This window comes from Panulirus ornatus, chromosome 66 (assembly GCF_036320965.1).
Source record: "Panulirus ornatus isolate Po-2019 chromosome 66, ASM3632096v1, whole genome shotgun sequence".
In the NCBI taxonomy this organism is placed as follows: domain Eukaryota; kingdom Metazoa; phylum Arthropoda; class Malacostraca; order Decapoda; family Palinuridae; genus Panulirus; species Panulirus ornatus.
The window spans coordinates 13,953,889-13,977,791 of NC_092289.1; the positions used below are offsets into that span (position 1 = coordinate 13,953,889).

Consider the following 23,903-nt stretch of genomic DNA (forward strand, 5'->3'; position numbering starts at 1 on the left):
ATAACCACAACACCCTTGACACCACAAAAAAAGACGTCTGCTGTGGCGTCGCCACCACCACCACCACAAGGTGCGTTGGTTCATGATTATCTTTAGCCCCAGCACCTTTGACGGAGAAAGTTTTATCCTCGCGACTCACTGTTGTGTTGACAATGCCCTTTGACCAAGTTAATCACATTAGACCTTGTTACAAATGGTTCTGGGGACGACTGAAGGAAAACTTTTATGCTGGCGACTGTGTTGTTGATCCCACCAATCCAAAATCGAAGCTGGAGTCGGAAATGTTATCTGAGAAGGATGATACACGAGAACGAAAACATTTAGTGGTTATTATTCGTAACTCTGTTGTGAAGATAACACTGGGGTCCTTCTTGATGGCTCTCTCTTTTTCTTTCTTGGCGGAGACGATCGTGCTTCAAAGATGAGTTACACCGCTGGAATATGTGTGAGTTGTTGATATATCTTCATCGTCCAGTAATGACGCAGCTGAGGAGGGAATTTCATCTTCCCATCTCCAGTGTCTCAGACACATAGGGACATTCAGCGACTGTGGCTCTGTCGCATCCGACATTCAAAGCAAGTTGTCGTGCAGTTATGAGGGTCAGGAAGTCTGGATAAAGACATATGAGCGAGTGAATAATGAGATTAATATGGAGATTAACAATACACTTGTGAGAAATAGCAAACTGACGACTGGAAATTAGATTTCCACGAACAGATAAAAATTGTGAGAAAAGCAAAGTACAGATTCCCTCAGCCGATCGTGGAATAGTGGAGAAAATCTGAACCCATGGTAAGTAAATGAAAATGATTATGACTATTGTGTGTGTGTGTGTGTGTGTGTGTGTGTGTGTGTGTGTGTGTAGGAATAAAGACACAGTACATACATACAAGGTTAGGAGACGGGGCAACACGAGTGTACAACTCCCTTTCCATACACACATAAGTAGTGATCATACACACACACACATGTGTATATTCACTTATCTCCCTTACCTCCACACACACACACACACACACACACACACACAGGCACGTATCCTATAAGCGCTCCACCACACCCAAACACGAACACCACCACTTATCCCCACGCACTCCACACACTCGTCTGAACGCGCACGAAGCGCCTGACTGACGTGTTTGTGTTATAACGCACACACACTCCACCTTAAATAGCCCCAATCCTTCGTACTGCACAGATTCTGAGTATAAGAAAAGATCCAGCCAAACCTTAATTGGATGGCAGCGACATCAGTTACCCAGCGAGATTAAAAGTGACATCGAAGTGGTGGTCCACAGAGGATATTTTGATCTGGAGGTCATGAGTGTTGGCGAAGTAAATAAAGATAGAGGCGGGTCCTCGCACAGCAACCGAGCCGAGTCCACACTCCCGCCGTCAGGAGAGTCAACATGAAGCTCGCAGGGCGTCATTTACCCCCTCGACGCCAGGTGCTGAGGGTGACAGACGGACAAACAGAGAGGTCATCTGAATATCTCACGATATCAAGGGCTCTTACTGAGCGCAGAGGACGCGAGCGTGAGGGGAAGATTCTTCGTCGTCCATTGTATGTGAAAAGGAGGAGGAGGACGAGGAGGAGGAGGATTTACATCAGGTTTACCCGTTTTGTTTATGCATGTTGAGGAAAACGGTAAGACCATACGTACAGTACTTACACTATTTCCTCTTCCATATACACACAGACCTAATTCCCCTTTCCCTTATCAAACTCGCATCTATTTCCAAAACAAGCAGTATTACTACCTGAGCGAGGCTCTCTCCACCCAGCTCCCCAATAGTCGTCTCTGGGGAGACTTATCCCTCACGAAGTCTTTACATGTTGACTTGAGTGTGGCTGGAAGGACATCAACCCGCATAACAAGTGGACGGAGACATCCGACGCTGATGAATGGGCCAATGGAAGAAAAACAGAAAAGGAAAAGTCCTTGATCGAGATGACCCACCACCTCAAAGTGCCTGATCGAGTGACCCTCCACCTCAAAGTGCTTGATCGAGATGACCCACTACCTTAAAGTTCTTGATCGAGATGACCCACCACCTCAAAGTGCTTGATCGAGATGACCCACCACCTTAAAGTTCTTGATCGAGATGACCCAACACCCCAAAGTGCTTGATCGAGATGACCCACCACCTCAAAGTGCTTGATCGAGATGACCCACCACCTCAAAGTGCTTGATCGAGATGACCCACCACCTCAAAGTGCTTGCTCGAGATGACCCACCACCTCGTGTACTAAATAAATGTACGTAACTCTGAGTTGACTGAGAGACTTCCAGACTTATTCTTTTCCCTGTCTCAAAAAACTCGACAAACCAGATAATACTTTATGATCGAGATATGTTGACAACATCTTATGTAAGATTTGGTGTCGCTATGGACAGTCTCTCAAAACCCACACTACCAAATGTCATATGGAATAATTCGATACCAGACCGTCATGTAATATCTAAACCAGACTACGTTGTATGGTTTAGGATATGTTGATGACGTCTTATGTTTTCGGTGAACCCTCTCTCTCTCAGTGAGTGTGAACTGATAAGGGAGAATGACTAGTTTCCTGCTACAAACGCCACTGTAGAAGAAGAAGTTTACAATGCTTCACCCTTCTTGGATACACAGATGATAACAAACTTAAGTATGCTAAGAATTAAAGTGTACCAGAAATTCTCCGATACCTTATGCAGTGCTCATCATATATATTTCAGTCAACGTGATAAAGGAATCTGTGTACATGTTAATGTTTTTGCAAGCTTATAAGAGTTTTTGAGTCGTAGAATTCAAGTCATATGCGACGTATGAACTTCAGCACCAAGCTCAGGACACAGCCAAAAAGTGATTCTATTATTATTCTTAACAAAGGTAAGACAATAGACCTGAGACTCTATTTACCACTATTCCATGACACTTTTGTTGCTGTTCTTCAAACTTTCAGAAAACCTGACTTCTAGGTGTACAAAGAAAAAAGAAACTAAAACATTTCTCGAAGGACGTGACTGGTAATGTGTACAGCTTTCCATGTACAGGTTGTAATAAGTTTTATGTTGGTCAGGCTAGTAAAGAGTTTGAAACACATATAAGCTAACCGAAATATGGTGTAAAAAGCGGACAGCATAAGTATCCTTTATTCTTGCACAAGGTTTCTTGTAGTCACCATGGAGATTGGAGAAACATTTCCTCCATCAGATATATACAAACTCATGAGACTGGTGTGGTGTCTACCCCGCTCGCAGTCAGTTTCAAGTCAAATCTTAATACGTGACAGAAGAGTATATCTCCTGGTGTATTCATAGGTAAAAAAAAGCCTTTGTTGTGATGGTTCCTCTTCCAGCATCGGCAGGAGCTGTGGCGAGAGATGCCTGTAGGAAGCCAGTTCTTCCCTAAACACTGGCGGAGACAGAAGCCCTCTCGTGGCCCTGTCGTACGCCTGTGGTGATGGGTGACTGAAGGGAGCCAGATCCTTCACCACAATGAGGAGGATGAGGAGTTGTGCAGGGCGCCAATAGGAGAAATCATGATGTTAGGTGCCTGGAGGTAGCCAGTCCTTTTCCCTATACATTGGCAGAGACAGAGACCCTCTCGTAGCCCTGGCGTATGCTGGTGAGTGCCGAGTCCACGCAAGGTAGTAGCAATGGCAGCTTCAGTACTAGAGTCAACAGTGGTATCACCATCAAAAACTGCAGGGGAGAGACAAGAAACAATGCATCACTGGATCTTTCTCTCCATTCATGAAACAAATGAATCATACTCGAATATATCTTATGTTTTGATACCTTCGTCCATTACAGTTATGAGTGTCTTCTCTTGCCGTTGTTTCTTTACGTTATCACATCTATCATCCTGCTTCTCTCATTCATTATGGCTTCGTCTACTCACCTGACCAACGGAGGGAAAGTAGCAAGTGAAGTGAGGAGTGAAGAGAGCATCCCAGCCTTTGAAGATGAGGTGGAAGGAAGCCAGGAGGAGAGTCAACCATCCCAGACGACTCTGAACGAAGGAGAACTCCCTCCACGTCATGGAAGCGGCCACAGAAGGCAGGGAGGCTATGCCCAACACTCCGGACAAGGTGAAGGCCAGAGCTCCTGTAGGGAAGATGACCAGCAGCTGGGTGAGTGGCAGGGGATATGGTGGCTTTTGATAGTCAATCTCTCTCTCTCTCTCTCTCTCTCTCTCTCTCTCTCTCTCTCTCTCTCTCTCTCTCTCTCTCTCTCTCTCTCTCTCTCTCTCTCTCTCTTATCCTCCCACTTAATCTAACGTCCATCATTCTACCCTCATCTCCCCCTTTTCTCTTAAATCTCTTATCTACTCTTTCTTTGGCCACTTCAATCTTCAGTCATCACTGCAGCCGATGGTCCCTTATCCATGGCTGCATCGTCTTCCCTCCCCTCCCTCTCCCTTCATCTACACCACCTGCCTCTTCCTCTTCCTCTTTCTCCACCTTGACTCATGTCCTCAGACTCACCGCAGGCTAAGAAGGTTGGTCCTCTCCAGTCGTATGTACCTCCTCCAAATTCAGTGCCCTTACTCAGCTCCAGCAGCACCTGAAATGCCCAAACGTGAGGTAAGATGTCAGTTCACTCCACTACTGCAAGCTCCCCTCCGTATGGCCATCATCATCTCCCCTAATCCCTTGGTTTAGGGAGGCTGGTTGGATCATGAGGTCCACAGCCTACCTTACCAGGTAAGCTCCTTTGACTACCAACTCCGGCAGCCAAACTCACCTGACATTTCCAGCTTTGTGCACCTCAACTCTGCACACACACACAGAGGAGCCACCTGGGGTACCCTCTGCCCACACAGAAGGACCACCTGGGGTACCCTCTGCCCACACAGAGGGGCCACCTGGGGTACCCTCTGCCCACACAGAGGAGCCACCTGGGGTACCCTCTGCCCACACAGAGGAGCCACCTGGGGTACCTTCTGCCCACACAGAGGAGCCACCTGGGGTACCCTCTGCCCACACAGAAGGACCACCTGGGGTACCCTCTGCCCACACAGAGGAGCCACCTGGGGTACCCTCTGCCCACACAGAGGAGCCACATGGGGTACCCTCTGCCCACACAGAGGAGCCACCTGGGGTACCCTCTGCCCACACAGAGGAGCCACCTGGGGTACCCTCTGCCCACACAGAGGAGCCACCTGGGGGTACCCTCTGCCCACACAGAGGAGCCACCTGGGGTACCCTCTGCCCACACAGAGGAGCCACCTGGGGGTACCCTCTGCCCACTACCTCTTCTCAAGAACTCTTCAGCCAAAGCCCAAGCAATCACCGCCAAAACATGCACAAGTCTACAGGAAATGAGTCTGCCCAGGATTTACACACATGTCACGATCACATCCATTTCCAAAGAAGTTCGTCTTATACAATTTCTCATCCTCTTCACCATCCCACACTTCACTGATATATCCACCCACCAAGCCAATAAGCCTATACCAGGCCATAGAGAAAAATATGACCCTGAATTTAACCCCTCCCAAATAATTGCACCCTCACTACCCTAATCGCTGGAAAGAAGACAGCAAACTAGTGTTTATCCCTGACTCTTCTGGACCGCAAACACAGAGGCAAACAATTGTGGCGAACGGCAAACAAAATCTTACATCTCCCATACCACCCAAATCACGCCAGAGAAAATGGGTCGTGAGGTAAACACTCTCCCGTAAAACACAAGTCGTAATCACAAGTCGTAATTGCAAACAATGATCACAAGAAGTGATCAAAACCAGTAATCACAGTAATCATAACCAGTAACCACAAGTAATCACAAACAGTAATCACAAGTAGTAATAACAACCAGTAATCACAAGTAGTAATCACAAGTCGTAATTGCAAACAATGATCACAAGAAGTGATCAAAACCAGTAATCACAGTAATCATAACCAGTAACCACAAGTAATCACAAACAGTAATCACAAGTAGTAATAACAACCAGTAATCACAAGTAGTAATCATAAACAGTAATCAAAAACAATAATCACAAACGTGTAATCACAGATGGTAATCACAGGTAGTAAGCACAAAGTACTCACAAATAATCACAAACGTGTAATCACAAATATTAATCACAACCAGTAATCACAGTAATAACAACCAGTAATCACAGTAATTACAACCAGTAATCACACGTAGTAATCACAACCAGTAATCACAGTAATCACAACCAGTAATCACAAGTAGTAATCACAACCAGTAATCACAAGTAGTAATCACAACCAGTGTAATCACAATCAGTAATCACACAGGTGATATCTCACATGGATAGAGGCATTGACAAGCATGAGGATGCCTAAGTGTTTTCTTCCCTTGAGCCATCTGTCCAACCATCTGGGGAACTCAGAGTACTTGGTACCTCGCACCAGCTGCACGTACGCCGCTATCACACCTGTCAACACGTGCGCAAGTATCTTTATCACACCTGCTAACATGTGCAAAAATATCTTCATGACACGTGCCAACACGTATGTAAAAGGATCTTTATCATAATTGACTACACATGCAAAAGTAACTTTATAACACCTGCCAACACGTGCAAAGGTAACTTTATAACACCTGCCAACACGTGCAAAGGTAACTTTATGACACCTGCCAACACGTGCAAAGGTAACTTTATGACACCTGCCAACACGTGCAAAGGTAACTTTATGACACCTGCCAACACATGCAAAAGTAACTTTATAACACCTGCCAACACGTGCAAAGGTAACTTTATGACACCTGCCAACACGTGCAGAAGTAACTTTAAGACACCTGCCAACACGTGCAGAAGTAACTTTATAACACCTGCCAACACGTGCAGAAGTAACTTTATAACACCTGCCAACACGTGCAGAAGTAACTTTATAACACCTGCCAACACGCACTTATTATATACGAAACATTCCCTCACTAACTGCCTTCGATTCACCCAGTAAAGATTTTCAACAAACATGCCAAGCATTTATGAGTCGTCTAGATACCTGTCTATCGTCTTTCACTCACCTGGTAGATAACAGAGAGCTAAAAGGATGAGTGCAGTGCCGGCACAAGACATGGAGACATTACTTCTTGCAACGGTGTCGAAGGTGCTCCAGTCGAAGGACCTGCTGCTGGACGTGTGTTTACTCCTTTCGCCCCCGCATAGCTGCCGCCTGTCGAGAAAATGCGGCAATTGTGTTACCAAGTGATGCGTGACGTCACGGTTTGTTGTGGTCTGTCAGATGTCTCGTGACGTCAAGATTGGGATGTTAGCCGTCAGGTGACTTAATGTTATGATGAAACAGCTGACTGGTTGGCGAACGTGAGGGCATGGATGGTCTCCCTCCCTTACCATGTTCCCAACAAGGCCCCAGAGACACGCATAACTGTCAGAGAGAGAGAGAGAGAGAGAGAGAGAGAGAGAGAGAGAGAGAGAGAGAGAGAGAGAGAGAGAGAGAGAGAGAGAGAGACTTACTCGTATAGTGTGATGAAGAACACGAGGATCCAGACGATGACAGACACCACGAAGCCGAACCTCCACTCTGGGAAGAAGGTGAACGGGATCTCTTCCACCTGTCGGGCGTTGTGGAGTCGACCTCGGTCTACGGGATCGAATCCCAGGTCCCTGACGATGACGCAGACCACAGCTCGGGCCAGGTCGTTGTCGCTACACACCGGCACCTGAAATGAGGACTCTCTCTCAAGTGGTTGTAAAATGATATCTATCTATCTACCTCTCTGTTTATCTCTATCTATCAATCTACAACTATATTCGTATTCACACATGCCTATCCAGGAAAGAAAAGGTGCATTTCCTTCTCATTTCCTTTCCCTCATTTTCCTTTCCCTTATTTTCTCCTCGCACTCCATCTTCTCCTGTGTCTTACCTCCTTGCTTCCCCTGATGCCTCGGGACAGGGTGTATGCGGAGAGGACATTGAAGGCCTTCACAACCCTGGCTGTCGGAACCAACGCTTGGAGATGCTCTGCCTGGCTGCGCTGGGAAGGATCCCTCGTCTTCGGGTTCCTGAAGGAGTACGACGCTTCTTATTGTGTACAAGAATTCATCTAACGTGTACGAAGTTCTATCTTAGGCATGCTACTATTCGTATCATGTGTACGATAGTTTACCTGAAGTGTACGACGATTCAAGTGTATGAGATTCATCTCATGTTTACGACAATTCATCTCAGGTTTACATTGACGTACCTCAAGTGTACGAAGATTCGTCTCGAGTGGACGTCGATTTAACTTGCGTTTTCGACGATTTGACTTTCACAAGAATGATTTTGATTTGCGACATGACAATCATGAACCTGTGACACGGTAACGAATCTCTCTCTCTCTCTCTCTCTCTCTCTCTCTCTCTCTCTCTCTCCCTCACGCACACACACACCAGTGACTTGTGATAAGGGAGGGAAGGAGGCTGCAGCAAAGTCCTCGGGACTAATGAAGAGAAACAGAGCGTAACACCTGATGCAGTGGAACAGAGATACCTGGGAAACACTGACACACAGGCGCACAGGGAATGGTGACGCGAGAGTGGAGAGAGAGAGAGAGAGAGAGAGAGAGAGAGAGAGAGAGAGAGAGAGAGAGAGAGAGAGAGAGAGAGAGAGAGAGAGAGAGAGAGAGAGAGCTATGCACTGTTAGAGACAGAGCAATCACGGAGATCTATGGTCCGTTCGGTGGAAGGCTTAAGAAAGTGCAGACCGTTGAGGAACGGTGTCTGTTGGCAAGAGAGGAAAATCTTAGATAAAGCTAAGAGACATGTAGGCTTTACGAACCAACACTGAAGGAGGAATTGTAGCAGACAAGAAGACCGCTCTAAGATCTAGTGAAGCAGGAGGCTCGTAACCGTAAATCGTTGATGGTATCTTTGCGCTGGAAGGAGGCCATATCCCAGAGAAAGAGGAAAGGGTGGGAAAGGATTGGATGGTAGTCAAACAACTAGAGGCTTTAGATAGGCTTGCCAAAGGCAGTGTCTCTTGATATGAAGATCCTTGAAGTTTACATCTATAGTTGACTGTATTCAAAATCACAAACTGGCTAGTCTTATCGGATTTGATGATGTGTGTATCTTCGTTTCTCTTAAGATCTTAAATGGCTCTCTGGAATCTTTGTGGCATGTTCCTACACTTAGAAACACTTTCACTGGTCAGGTGTTTCAAAATGTAAACTTCAGGAGCTTTTAAATGATATTGATACATATGAAAGATTAACATACAATCCCCTTAGCAATAGATGAAAGACCTTGAACTATAGACTCAACCAATCGTTGAATAAGCACCACGACATTCTGAAGTCACTTACGATGGTCAATCCTTCTCTTCTTTATATATATATGGTTTCAAAACTCACAAAGATGGATGTCCCTTCAGACCAATTATACCAACTGTTAATTCCCTTAGTTATAAGTTATCTAAATGGTTAGCAAAACATCTTAGCAGTGTTCAAGGAAAAACTACCCTTTCTTCATGTGTTGATAAATAGAGAATCTGATCATTTGTCCTTTAAAATCTACAGGACACCTACCAACTCTAAGTTATATTCATTATTTCTCTGTACATGATTCCTCTATAAAAATGTCTGTAGTTATATGTCTACATTTTAAAGAGCACAACGGATATGTGATCCCATAGGCCTGGTAGATGAATGTAGTCATATAAGACGTATCTTTAGGCTGTTATATTATCCCAATTGGTTTGTGAACAAAGCTTACTGGAAAGCTAAGAAGACATTTTATGCTTCTTGTAACAAAAATATGACAAATAAGGATAAGTCTAAATGTTTAGTGTTGCTCTACTCTCCCAACTCAGCTAATCTAAGACATGTTCTAAAATCAGTGCTTGCAATTTTGCTTTCCATTACAATAACACCATCAGTAAGACCTTGATAAATAGTAGGGCAAATTATGCAACAATTGGGAGTGTTTACGCCGTCAGATGCAAGGCATGTGAAGATATCTATATAGGCCAAACAGGTAAAACTGTAACGGGGAGGTGTTATAGGCACCGTCATGCAGTACGCAGGGATGACCACGAAAATGCGATCGCTAAACATTGTCATGAAAATGATCATCCCATAGATCTTGAAAATCAAGTTATTCTATACCCCTCTGCTGATTATGTCACACGCAACGTCATTGAATCTGCCTTATTTTGTCCCTAGGCAATTCTAAAGCCTGTCCTAGCATTAACCAAATCATTATGAGAGAATTGACAAAACACGAAAACATAAAAAGCTGTTCAAGACACATCCAGCCACGTGACACTCCTTAATCACTCTCCCTTACAACGGTTACGACCAGACAAAACGGACAGTGGTTGGTCTGTACAGATTGGTGTTGGACGGCGGGACTCAAGTGTGATGTTGGAATTTAAATAACTTCGTTAGATGCTGGCACCTGATGAGGTGGATTACCTCCACGAAACATGTGCCACATGTATAGAAAAATTACATGCTAGATAGAATTGTATGAACTACTGAAGTGAGATTTCACCATCATGCTATCATCAAGGACAACTGTGATCATATATATATATATATACATATATATATATATATATATATATATATATATATATATATATATATATAATATATATATATATATATATATATATATATATATATACAAAGTTAGGAGACCGGGCAACACGAATGTAAAACTTAGTCCCAGTGACAGACTGCAAATCGTAATCACACACACACACACACACACACACACACACACACCTGTTACTGACGTCGACGAGGATCTTGTTGCTGAGGACAGAGAGAGGCAAGGAACTGACGTGCTGGAAGGGCACTGCCACCACCACCAGGTTGCTCTGCTGCATGGCCTCCGCCTGCGTCATGATCATGCCACCGGCATCGTTCACCTTGGACCTGAAACGCCCAGAATACAACGTTATGTCATGTTAACCATTATAACGTACATCATCCAATGGGGCTTGTGAAATCTGGGCTACTTTTTATCATACATATGATAAATGATGATGGTGGGTTATGATTATGATAGAAAACTTGAGGTTTTAGCTATGGTAGGAGATGGTGTTGTATTTCTGATAAAAGACTGAGTTTGATTTGATACAGAATGAGGTTTTTAGCTATGAGAGAATATGACATTGTGAGCAGTATGACAGTTGAGAAAGTTCATGAGATGGGGTATCGTCCGAGTTTAAACACTACAAACAGGTAGTGACACACACACACATCCAGTCTGCCCACCAACCAGACCTTTCCTTCGTCAGTAGCAGCACTTACCTGTTCTTCTCAGGGTTCCTGCTGGCGACGACGACGCTGTAGTTGGCCTGCACCAGGCGTGCTGTGAGGGCCAGCCCGAAGTCCCCACTGCCCAGCACCACCAGCCTCTTCTTCCCGTCCTCTCCTGTAGAAGAAGGGAAGTGTGCCCAGTGGAAGTGAGGGGAAAGAGGGAGAGAGGGGGATGGACATTCTCTGAAATGGTCCCTGTCTAAGATGTGGTCCTTCTTAACGTGGGGTGTTCATTCTTAGGGAGGGAGAACAAAGGCTTAATCTGGGTCGGAAGAAGGAGGCCTTATGCATAAGTCAGAGGGAAATTATTCTGTAGTTGGCTAGAAGGCTCTTCTAGTGCAGACCCGTCTTGTCTTTGAGAGGTGATCGAGCTGGGATCTGACTGATCATGGAACTCCCTCAGCGGGCAGAGGTTCTTTCACTGGGTAGGACATAATCTTGAGGGATGACGGGTGTTTGTTACTGGATGGGACTTGACATTAAACTGAGCTGCCGTTCTTAGAGATAGTGTCTTTATGGAGGAAAAAGATCTTTTCGTGAGTAGCCACGATGTATCGTGGGAGGGAGGGAAAAGGTGTTTTCTATGAGGCTAAAGAATATACTGTTCACGAGGACGGATCTTACTTGCCCCTGAGGATGGAAGCTCCTTGTAGAAGATCTCTCTGAGGGTTGGGTTGGGAGAACTATCTCATGTAAAGCGATCTATTACGGGGTACGGATATTTTTCCCACACAGGGAAAAGTTTTTCTGTTTTTTTCTCCGTCGGGGGGAAATCATGTTACGTAAGGAAGGCGGGTTTCATTCAGAAGTATGTATTATCTAAGAAGGATACACAGTTAATTTAGATACGTACCATCTAGTGGTAAGCAAGGAACACACCGGCTGCACCAGTCACTAACCTAACCTATAACCCGTTCTCGATAAGTAGTCTCATTAAAAATGAAGACCTAGACATTAGAAATATTGGCAGAATCTCCGAAGCTCAAAAAGTGGCCTCATCATTGAACCATATTGTGAGAAATGCCATCGTGGCTTCAGGACTTACGTCAAAGACTGGACCACCAGAAGGAACACCACCTTCGTATACTCTACGCCCAGATTCTACACACCCTTTGAAAAATTGTGCCTGTAAGAGTCTCACCGATAGGCAGGGTGCTGTACCCATGCAAGCTGTAGGAGGCGCTGAGGGAGTACCTCGGGTCGTAAGGGGAGAAAGCCGTAGTGGCTAAGCTGAAGCCATCGCCTGTGGTGGGTCTCGACTCCCGGCCGTCGTCATCCCGGGGTTCGACGTCCCAGCTGATGCGAGGATTGGCGTCCTCTTGGGCATCCTGGGACGAGGGGTTCCACTCTGCGCTCCAGCTGGACGAGGTGGTGGTAGACGAGGCCTGGCTCAGCCTGGGGTCGCTGTCTGCTGGACACAAGTTGGTGTGAGTGAATGTTGGTCGACCTCGTCCACATACACTGGTCATTCTGCTGCTATGACAGGTAGCACAAAACACTGTTGGTTTACGTCCAGGCTATTTGCCCAAAGTAATTACAAAGTAATTATGAGCTAATTAAAGTTCTTGATTAGTCGTGATTACAGAGACAGCTCTAAACATTACAGAACCTCTTCAACACACCTTCGACCCATATCAGTAAAGAAGAGAAGTTTTGAAATTTGTCTTCACATGGACTAAAAAAAAAGCAATTTGTATATGGATGAATCCAGCTATACTTATTTCTCAAAAAAGTTTTATAAGGAAGGTAAAATGCTGCATTTGTTATGGAGTGGGGGTGGTTCTTGATCGTACAGAAGCAATAGCATATCATTTGAAATTCTTCTAAAAGTCCAATACTTTCTTTTTTGGAGCTTTCCCCAAAGCCGCAAAGATAAGGCAAATCAGACACAGATTAAGCAAATTAGTATATATTACTCAGCATCAGTGAATCTGTCGCAAATGTGTCATAGACCATGATAAAAGATAAGACTCCAATGCATAGATATGAATATCTCCGTCCCTCACTATCTACGAACATCGTGATAAAACTTTTCAGGCCGGCGGGGGGGTGCTTCAGAGGAACGAAAGGGGTGCGTTGGGGAATGGATGGAGGGGAGGGGGAGAGTGCGTTGGGGGAATGGAGGGGAGGGATGCGCTGGGGAATGGAGGGGGGGAGGGGGAGAGTGCGTTGGGGTAATGGGGGAGGGGTGAGTTGGGGAAAGGAGCGGGGGAGGGGAGAGTGCGTTGGGGGAATGGAGGGAGGGGTGCGTTGGGGAATGGAGGGGGGGAGGGGGAGAGTGCGTTGGGGAATGGGGGGGGGAGAGTGCGTTGGAGGAATGGGGGAAGGGGTGCGTTGGGGGAATGAATCTCATCCTAAAGCACAAGTCTTGTCTAAAGGTACAGGTGTTGTAGTCGGAGTTATAGACATATGAATGAATGAGTACACCAGAGAGAGAGAGAGAGAGAGAGAGAGAGAGAGAGAGAGAGAGAATATTGAGCTACGTACATCATGTTGATGTCCCGAAAGTTAACGTGTTTTGAGGAAGTTTTGTGAAGGAAGTGACAAAAATTTTTGTAATCCAGCGAAAATTTAGCACACACACACACACACACACACACACACACACACACACACACACACACACACACACAATGACAGAGCACTCAGTCTAGAGAGTTTATATAGCGTCTGACTTACCTTTATCATATACATGCAAGGTGATGTTGCCCAGGTTCAGCGGTACAGGGGGCGTCCTGCAGCCGAGCTCGTCATTGTCTCCTACAGGGGTGGGAGGACGTCCCTCCGCCTGCTGCTCCACCTCACTGTCCTGACCCTCCACTTGTGCGTCTTCCTCAGTGGGATGGAGTTCCTCCTTTTCGTCCATCGTCTTGGGCTCTCCTGTGGTGCATTCGAAGCGTGAGGTAAAACATTATTCGCCATCTCGATGTTATAGAGATGTTATCGTAAATTTCAGTCTTAATTCATACCCACCTCACTTGATGATACACCACATGAGATTATAGAACAGATCATGAAGCGACACATGCCAACGGCAGCACTGTCAGTTACTACGTATAATTGGTCATTTGAGGGTCATTGGCCCATCGACTGCCAGAATCATGGAGGTCGCTTGAGATCAAATCATAACCACCAGTCGAAAATCTCGAACACCTTCCTCACTGTTTAGATAATAACGTCAGCCACTGAACGAACGATCTTATACCCTGTGTCAGTACTTGGTTAAGGACCTATTGGAAGATGACCATGTTCCTCCCCTCCTCCTTCGTATTACCTCGATGTGACTGTAAAGTGTCCTGCACCACTGCGGTACGCTATCTACCACAGACTCAAACACTATCTCTCTCCGTCTCTCTCTCGCCTTTACTGACCTCAGCAATGCACATAGAGCGATCCAGCTCACGACACAATCTTCAGCAAAACCTTTCGAATCAGTCAGCTAAACCACAGTCGTTCATAAAGACATCAACTCTAGATTGCGGTGGAGTGTCCTATCATAGTTTTACAGCCTTCGCTCAATGAGCCTTGCCGAGCTGTGAGCCTCCGAGGAGCCAGCCGACTCCTCCTTTATAAGCCCCTCACCTGAGGACGGGCCACAGGACACGAAGATGCGCTTCCTTCATCCTGATGGATGCCCTGGTCGATGAAAGCAGGTCAAAGACCCTACCATCCCTTCTCAGCTAGTTTAGCTCATCACAACATCCTTTATAGGCTACAGAATAGATCCGTCTTTAACTCAGTCATTGTCAACCCTATCAAAATCTTGCTCATTGTACATAAGCCTCGTTTCCAACCCAATCCCACCCTACTGTCTTCACTGGTCCTCCAACACCCACCTGAAGTTGTTCAGTGAGGCATTCATCACGCTACTCCTTTCCATCTGTGTCCAACCATCCCCTGTGCCTCATCCAACAGTTGGGGAAAAAAGCTACGGCACTAAGTCTCGCCACCTTTACCTCATGCCATATGAGATCCTTCGTTCCTAAGCTGCAAGTTCGGCACCAATAAGTGCATCGAGCCCACCGGAGCTATCTCGTTCAGACCGCTACAACCATACCACGACCATTGTGAGCATCATCAATACAATCAGTAGGCTGCCTACCCCAGGACCTGTGTGAAAACTATCAGTTTTGACTCCCTCCCCCCAAACCTCATGTCGGAGTTCAACGATCTATGATGTGGGTGAAAATAAAGATCAAATGTTATTCTAGCCACAGTAAAAGCGCTGGATACGAAAGACACTCACGGGACTGAATTACGAATAAAAAAAAGAAGTAAAAGACTATATCATTCGTCTTCTGCTTCACTTAGCGATCGGGTGTAAAAAAGAAGAAAAAAAAACGAAACATTACGGTTGAAAGGTTTCGTTGAACAGAGCAATATGATAACTAGCGATGTTGAAGCCGACCCAGGAAACACACAGAGTTAACACAGAACCTACCTAGTTCCTTCCCTCCTTACCTGCAGGTGATGACGGAGCGGGACCTGCTACCCTGGTATACACACTCACTATACTGAGCACCGAGGTTTTCCTGGTAGCTAACTAAACGTGAATGTCATCATCATTTCCCCACCAGTTACTCACTATGACACCCTGGTTCAGTCATACATTAGGCAAGACGGTGTCAAACCAGGGTATGCATGTATGTAGAGGTCATAGTCCCCTCGACGTGTATCATGAATTGTGTCCTTAACACGCCTGTGATGTGAATCGTTTCTGTCCGAAAGGGTCGCTTTGGTTGTGGCCGATTGCTTCAACTGACTTACTGTTGACAGATGATAAGGTGATACGGGATATATGTATGTCTGGATAACAGTTGGCCATAGTGTCATGACACGACACATACACAGGCGCGTGTGGTGTGATGCTGAGCTTTGCTGACCATGAGTCACCACGGGCTCGCTCCGGGTGGCGCCCACCTAAGTTTGATTGAATCTTGATGGAGGAAGTATACACACAAGCATTCCAAGTTTTCTTCTTCCTCCCTTGAGGCTGGTCGACAGATGGGTAACTGGCTTAGGATGGTGTGTGTACGTGTGTGTGTGTGTCTGTGTGTGTACACACACGTAGTTGTAAAGAAATGGTGCATATATATAATGTTGTGAAACAGGGCAACGCGAGCGTTGACCTCACTGTGTGTAAAACCCAAATCATAATCACAAGCAGCAGCCACACACACACACACACACACACACACACACACATTATATATATATATATATATATATATTTCCCGCGTTAGGGAGGTAGCGTTAAGAACAGAGGACTGAGCCTTTGAGGGAATATCCTCACCTGGCCCCCTTCTCTGTTCCTTCTTTTGGAAAATTAAAACCAAGAGGGGAGGATTTCCAGTCCCCCGCTCGCTCCCCTTATGGTTGCCTTCTACGACACACAGGGAATACGTGGGAAGTATTCTTTCTCCCCTATCCCCAGGGATAATATATATATATATATATATATATATATATATATATATATATATATATATGAGATGATGATGATCATACTAGTCCGTAATGATAGTATGAAGGTGAAATCGCACTTCAGTAGGACTTCATACAATTTGTTCAGCATGTAATTTTTCTATACATGTGGCACGACATGTTTCGTGGAGACAATCCACCTCATCAGGTGCCAGTACTTAACAAAGTTATTCAAATCCCAACATCACACTTGAGTCCCGCCATCCAGCTCCAAACTTTATAGACCAACCACTGTCCGCTTTGTCTGGCAGTAACCGCTTTAAGGGTAGAGAGAGAGAGAGAGAGAGAGAGAGAGAGAGAGAGAGAGAGAGAGAGAGAGAGAGAGAGACAGTCCCCACTACCCTCTCATAGACAGTCCCATTACTGCCTTCCCCTATACTGTCCCTACTACTACACAACTCTCATCTGTCCTCTCTCTCTCTCTCTCTCTCTCTCTCTCTCTCTCTCTCTCTCTCTCTCTCTCTCTCTCTCAGACAGCCGAGCATCATGGGCGTCAGGTCATATAACATCCTGAGGGCTATTGACAAACTCATTAGTTTCTGTGACGACCCCCATCAAGGCGGGCCAGTCAATATTGACGGCATTACCAAGGGTTTTCTGTTGAAGGTAAATGAGCCGTGGACGCAATATTAGCCAGCTCGCTCCTCCCTCTTTCTCTCTCTCTCTCTCTCTCTTTTCTCTCCTCCTACCTTGTGGATCGCATCCAAACAGCGTGGGCTGTGCCACACCTAACCTTCTATACTTCAAAGCTATGGTCCAGGATGTATAATACGCCGCAGATCAGTCCCCTTTGTGCTGGATTTTGCAGAAAAGCACTCAAAGAATAGCGTGTCTTTGCATACCATCAGCTGGGAGCGAAGAGAATTATAGATAAGTGGCACCACAAAGTTGACTGGTGTTTTGAACGTCATTTCGCTTGGTTGTGGTACAGAGGATGTACGTAAGCGGGATCAAAGCCTCCTGATGATGCGTAAAATCTCCTTCTTTCGTTTCCCGGATGGTAAACCCATGGCAAGGCAGACGCCGCCAGAGTCTATTGGCAGGTCGATACGGGAGTCCATCCCTTTTCCTAGGGGATTAAGTGACAAAAGAGCACTTAAGAATGACCTCTGGGGAACCTATCGTCGTCCTCTTGCTCTCGCTCTTTGATCTTACTTCCACCAACGGAACCCTTCCACGTCCTAGAGTTCCACATCCCTTTGATCAAGAACCAAGAGGAATGTCTATAGCTTTACCTCCCACCCTTCCTGGAATGATGGTCAGTTCCAGGTGGCTGGAGATGAGTTATGAAGATCTTATACGACTGTTGAGTGGAGGAGACGAAGGGGGGGTTCTTGGGAGACGAATTTAAACGGGATTGAAGTGACAGTGGGAGTGCGGTGATCTGGTGGGACAACGGAATGACTGGTGGTCATCACCGTCTAAGACCGAGTGTCATTACTAACGTCCATTTGCTCTATGTAGAGAAGATGAAGACTGAGTCAGACTCCACCCAACATACCTCTGGTCCGCTGCTCCGACGCCAGCGGCCCACATTGTATAGTAACGAGACAAGTGTCCACTCAACCTCCTCTCCCTGCCACCTACGAATATTCAACGGTTCATTGCCATCAGCGTAGCTCTGCCAACAGTGCATATTCACTGTAAGCTTGTTACCAATATATACTGCATTCAGTGTGGCCCCGTCAACAGCCTAACCTTGCCACCAATTCATACTCATCGCTGCTCTGCCACCAAAAATCGACCTGGCCTTTTCTCAGACGTCTGCTCAGTACAACCCACCCAACATATATGTTCCATCATTCTTGACACCGGCACACACTCAGCATAACCCTGACACCAGTACACACACTCAGCATAACCCTGACACCAGTACACACACTCAGCATAACCCTGACACCAGTACACACACTCAGCATAACCCTGACACCAGTACACACACTCAGCATAACCCTGACACCAGTACACACACTCAGCATAACCCTGACACCAGTACACACACTCAGCATAACCCTGACACCAGTACACACACTCAGCATAACCCTGACACCAGTACACACACTCAGCATAACCCTGACACCAGTACACACACTCAGCATAACCCTGACACCAGTACACACACTCAGCATAACACTGACACCAGTATACTGATGCCAGTGCACACTCTTGTTCAGCAACGTGAGGTTTCACCAGTACTCACATCATCTCGTGTACAGCACCAGCAGGCCTTACACACTACCAGTCTGTGTGCGTCACTTCCCCTGTACACACCGTGTGTACACCACCCTCCGACCCCATCACCCGGTGAGTGTTGACCAACTGTCGCCCATCACTTTGTAAGCACACAATATAAACGCTCCCGGACACCTGACTGGCTTTAGCCCAGGTGTATACATAGAGCCTACACTGTATAATACTGCTCTACCCCGACGCCATCACTCACCATTCTATAATCCTTCGGGAAGACATGGTTTTGATTTCCGATTCATCTCGGCCCCCTACGGAAGCTACAGGATAACAACGAATGGAAATAGGAGACTCATATGACCTGGTCGCTCGAGCGATCGCTGATAAGCTGGAAGAAAAAAAAAAAGAAAATCAGAGAGAAAAAAAAGGAGATAAGGCCTTTTATGGAACGTGATAATGTTACCAGCTGTGTCATCCATGGTAGGCATGGCTCATCCATGGCCTTTGAACTGTCATACAGGGGATGACACAGTCATGCGCTCATGACGAGTGTTGAGCTAGGCGGCAAAAGACGGCATTGGAGACGTTTCGCATGTCTGAAAAAAAAAAAAATAAGAGAAAATCGGCTATAAATCTATGAATTATAAGTTTTATGTTCCTTATTATTCTATATACGAATGAATTATAAGAATTAGTTGTGTGAACTGGAAAATAGCAAACCACTACATATACCAGGGTTACCATAGCACCAAAGGTATAAAAAGTGTTCAGTATGTCATAATGTATCAATATACATTTTACTGGGTACTGTACAGCCCACGGTGCAGAAATATACTAATTAAATTAGAGTGTACAATACCTTTTGTGGGGTGCCATAAGACCTCTGGTACAGTGAGAAGGTGTTCAGTATATCAGAACACATTAAAATACAAGATCGAAGTCGATATGAGAGAATCTAGCTGGTTCGTGTGAAGATACTGTAACCTTAAGTAAGATAGGGGGGAAGCAGAGACGATGGAGGTGTTAACACATAGGTCGAACATGTGTTTGTCGTCCATTTGTCATAAGCATTTCGTCTCCAGCCGACTCATACACTTATACATCTTCGTTCGTGTGTGCGTGTGTGTGTGTGTGTGTATGTGTGTGTGTGTGTGTGTGTGTGTGTGTGTGTGTGTGTGTGTGTGTTACGAATGTTTCGTCTCACGACGTCGTACCTTACCGATGTGTCGTCGCTAACTCCCCGAGCACGACGGGACGACTCGTGTGAGCAAACGTGCGAGATGGCGAGACTATATACAAGACTTGGAGAGAGGCAGCAACTTTGGGGTAAAAGGTGATGAAACTTGACAGCCTCTGAAGTGATGGCTCGCTGCGCAGCTGCCTCTGCTAACCCTACCTTCCCTACCCTCTGCCCAGGGAATGCACCTCCCTGGTCGGTGGACGTGCCTTCCAGACCCACGGAGAGAGAGAGAGAGAGAGAGAGAGAGAGAGAGAGAGAGAGAGAGAGAGAGAGAGAGAGAGAGAGAGAGAGAGAGCCTTCCTGAGTGTTCTTAATGACGGCATTTCTCTCTCTTGTGTGTGTGTGTGTGTGTGTGTGTGTGTGTGTGTGTGTGTGTGTGTGACCTTAACCTTCCCTCCCCAACACTTTCCAGGATTCCAAAAATCACTTAAAAGTTTTAATTCTCCCGCCGTCAGGCTGCCAGAGCTGAGGTCGTTAAGTCTAATGGTCGTAATCCTTATTTTCCTGCGGGGCGAAACTCCATGTTCGTTTTCCTTACCCCACTTCTTCTATTTTCCTCTCGACTTAGTATACAGTTTCCTTCCCTTAAGTGTGAAGACAGATGTCCATCGTCTTTACTGAAGTCAATTTCTTTTATGTCTCGTCACCTCTTGCTCTCTCTCTCTCTCTCTCTCTCTCTCTCTCTCTCTCTCTCTCTCTCTCTCTCTCTCTCTCTCTCTCTCTCTCCTGACGCCGTCAGGTTAAACATGGGTTTTTTGATCTCCACTCAACTTTCGTTCCCATTTTCAATGACCATTTTCTATGTTTTCTCTTTTCCTTGACCATTTTCTATGTTTTCTCTTTTCCTTGACCATTTTCTATGTTTTCTCTTTCCTTGACCATTCTCTATTAATGTTTTCTCTTTTCCTTGACTAAAGTTGTCCTCAAATCCTCATTTTTTTTCATAATTCTAACAATATTGCATTTCGTTCTCTTACAATTGGTACTTGTTTTTAGATCATTAATTGTGATAGTGATAAGAATGGCAATAATGGCAATAGTAATGATGATAATGAGGAATAATGATAATGATGATAATAATAATGGTACTAATAATAGTAATAATGATAACAACAATAATAATAATGATAATAATAATAATAATAACAATAATAATAATAATAATGATAATAATAATAATAATAATAATAATAATAATAATAATAATAATAATAATAATGATAATAATAATGATAATGGTAATAATATTAATGATAATGATAATATAATAATAGTAATAGTTGTAATAATAGTAATAACAATAATAATAATAATAATGATAATTATAATAATAATGATAATGGTAATAATAATAATAATATTAATAATAATGATAATAATAATAATAATAATAATAATAATAATAATAATAATAATAATAATAATGATAAGATGAATAAGAAGAGATTTCCAGTTTCTCAAAAGGTAATACGAAATCAGGTTGAATTTGTGCACTTATGAGAAGGAAATAACTCTGTCAGTGATGCAAAGAAGTAGAGGAAAAAAAAAGGGGGGGGCGGAATAAGAATGGATGGGTGAACCTGTTGCAGAGATAGCATGAAGATTACTTTGCAGCTCCCGCCTTTGTTGTCTCTGTTATTGCATTTCACTTCGGCTTTTGAAGTTCCTGAAATCGTTTTCAACTTCAGCCACGAAAAAGTTGTAGATTTTCACGTAAAACGTTTCACTTTAGACCTTTATAAGAAAAAATGGGCTTTCCGAGGAACTATTTCCAGTGAGCTCTATCTATCTATCTATTCATGTCTCTATATCTCCATATACATTTATCTATCTGTATACCTATCTCTCTATCTACCCGCACCTTACATACATATATGATTCCAAAGTCGAACTCAGTTCCTTTCTAGTCTATATAATTCTTTTCAGCCATGTGAAATTACTGATTATCCTGGCCATCTTCAGCACAGGGATGAGGCAGACGTGTTCCAATTTTTCCCCCGCCTTAGAGAACTGAATCATCCTCGTCTTATCGTCTGTTTGGGCACATCTCGACTGAGGTCGATGTTTCATCTCCTCACCTGTCCATCTTCGCTCACAACACTCAATTTATATACGATACTGGGGTCGAGGCAAAGGCTAAATCAGAACCAACATAATCAAGTTGGGTTGACGTCTTGCTCTTTAGCTTTCAACATATTTCATCCCCTTTTCTTTTTTTTGTATGGCATGTATGAAAAAATACGGTAACGGAGAGGTGCTATTGGCACCGTCATCAGTACGCAGGGATGACCACAAAAATGCGATCGCTAAACATTATCATGAAAATGATCACCCCATAGATCTTGAACATCCAGTTATTCTATACTCCTCTGCTGATTATGCCACACGCAACGTCATTGAATCTGTCTTGATTGCTAATACCAACAACTTTAGTTTGTCCTCAGACAATTCTAAAGCCCATCCTCGCATTAACCAAATCATTATGAGAGAATTGACAAAACACGAAAACAAAAAATATGTTGTTCAAGACACATCCAGCTACCCAGGTCAACCCCCGCCACGTGACCCCCCTTAATCACTCTCCCTTACAACGGTTACTGCCAGACAAAGCAGACAGTGGTTGGTCTGCACAGATTGGTGTTGGACGGCGGGACTCAAGTGTGATGTTGGGATTTAAATAACTTTGTTAAGTACTGGCACCTGATGAGGTGGATTGTCGCCACGAAACATGTCGTGCCACATGTATAGAAAAATTACATGTTAGATATAATTGTATGAACTACTGAAGTGCGATTTCATCTTCATGCTATCATTACAGACTGGTGTGATCATTATCTCTCTCTCTCTCTCTCTCTCTCTCTCTCTCTCTCTCTCTCTCTATATATATATATATATATATATATATATATATATATATACATACATATATATATATATATATATATATATATATATATATATATATATATATATATATATATATATATATATATATATATATATACATACATACATATATATATATATATATATATATATATATATATATATATATATATATATATATATATTCCCACTGAAACATCCTTTCTACCCCATTCATACGCTGCTTGCCTGAGACAATACATTTTCCAGGTGCAGCCAACAGTCAAAACAGAAACGCATCTGATCCCGGAGTCACACAAGGTCTGCAAGAGGCCGTCTTGGAGGAGTGGATAAGTACGTGTTTTGTGTGTGTGTGTGGCTCCACATGCTCGTCGGGTCGCCACGCCACGCCTCCGCCTCGCTCGCCTCCTCCTGGGTAAACACACCGCAGATGGAGATGCAAATTCTCTGTTGACTCAAGGATTAAACGGAGTGATGTCCACATATACCGCCCCGCATAAAGCTCCTTCTCTTCAAGTAATGTTTACTGACCTGGGGATCTTCAGAGTTGCACAAAAACTTGATCACTGAGTGCTGATACTTGGCTCTCACTTACAACAACAGCTGATGTATATATACACCAAGAATTCCTAATCTTACTATAGAAAGACGACAATTTACGGTGAGACTCTAACCTGGGCTACGCCAGACGAAGTTGTTTGTAAGTTCCCGGATTGTAACGAAGGGAAAGCGAGCTAATCTTGTCATCAACTTTGTAAGTTAGAGTGATTACTGTTTGTGTGTTACGGGCGGAGGGAGAGTTTTCACACTGGTGTTGCCACCATCTCTTAACCATGTGACTGTGTGTACCATGTCTTTAC

General features: G+C 44.5%; 1 protein-coding gene across 3 annotated transcripts in view; it reads right to left on the reverse strand.

The window, feature by feature from the left end:
• Positions 1-3,127: 3,127 nt before the first annotated feature.
• Positions 3,128-23,903, reverse strand: part of LOC139746694 (metalloreductase STEAP4-like) — a 37,182-nt gene continuing 16,406 nt past the window's right edge. The window contains exons 1-12 of one of the 3 annotated variants that reach the window (XM_071658139.1): positions 15,708-15,846; positions 13,926-14,126; positions 12,388-12,654; positions 11,238-11,361; positions 10,707-10,859; positions 7,860-7,998; positions 7,448-7,653; positions 6,997-7,145; positions 6,273-6,400; positions 4,479-4,557; positions 3,893-4,098; positions 3,128-3,693 (exon numbers count right to left, since the gene is read on the reverse strand). In XM_071658139.1, coding sequence (XP_071514240.1) covers positions 3,568-3,693; positions 3,893-4,098; positions 4,479-4,557; positions 6,273-6,400; positions 6,997-7,145; positions 7,448-7,653; positions 7,860-7,998; positions 10,707-10,859; positions 11,238-11,361; positions 12,388-12,654; positions 13,926-14,112 — 1,764 coding nt within the window. In that variant the 5' untranslated portion in view covers positions 14,113-14,126; positions 15,708-15,846 and the 3' untranslated portion in view covers positions 3,128-3,567. Of the gene's footprint in view, positions 3,694-3,892; positions 4,099-4,478; positions 4,558-6,272; positions 6,401-6,996; positions 7,146-7,447; positions 7,654-7,859; positions 7,999-10,706; positions 10,860-11,237; positions 11,362-12,387; positions 12,655-13,925; positions 14,127-15,082; positions 15,103-15,707; positions 15,847-23,903 lie in introns of those variants that run through there. The other 2 variants (XM_071658140.1, XM_071658141.1) reach the window with 2 other exon arrangements.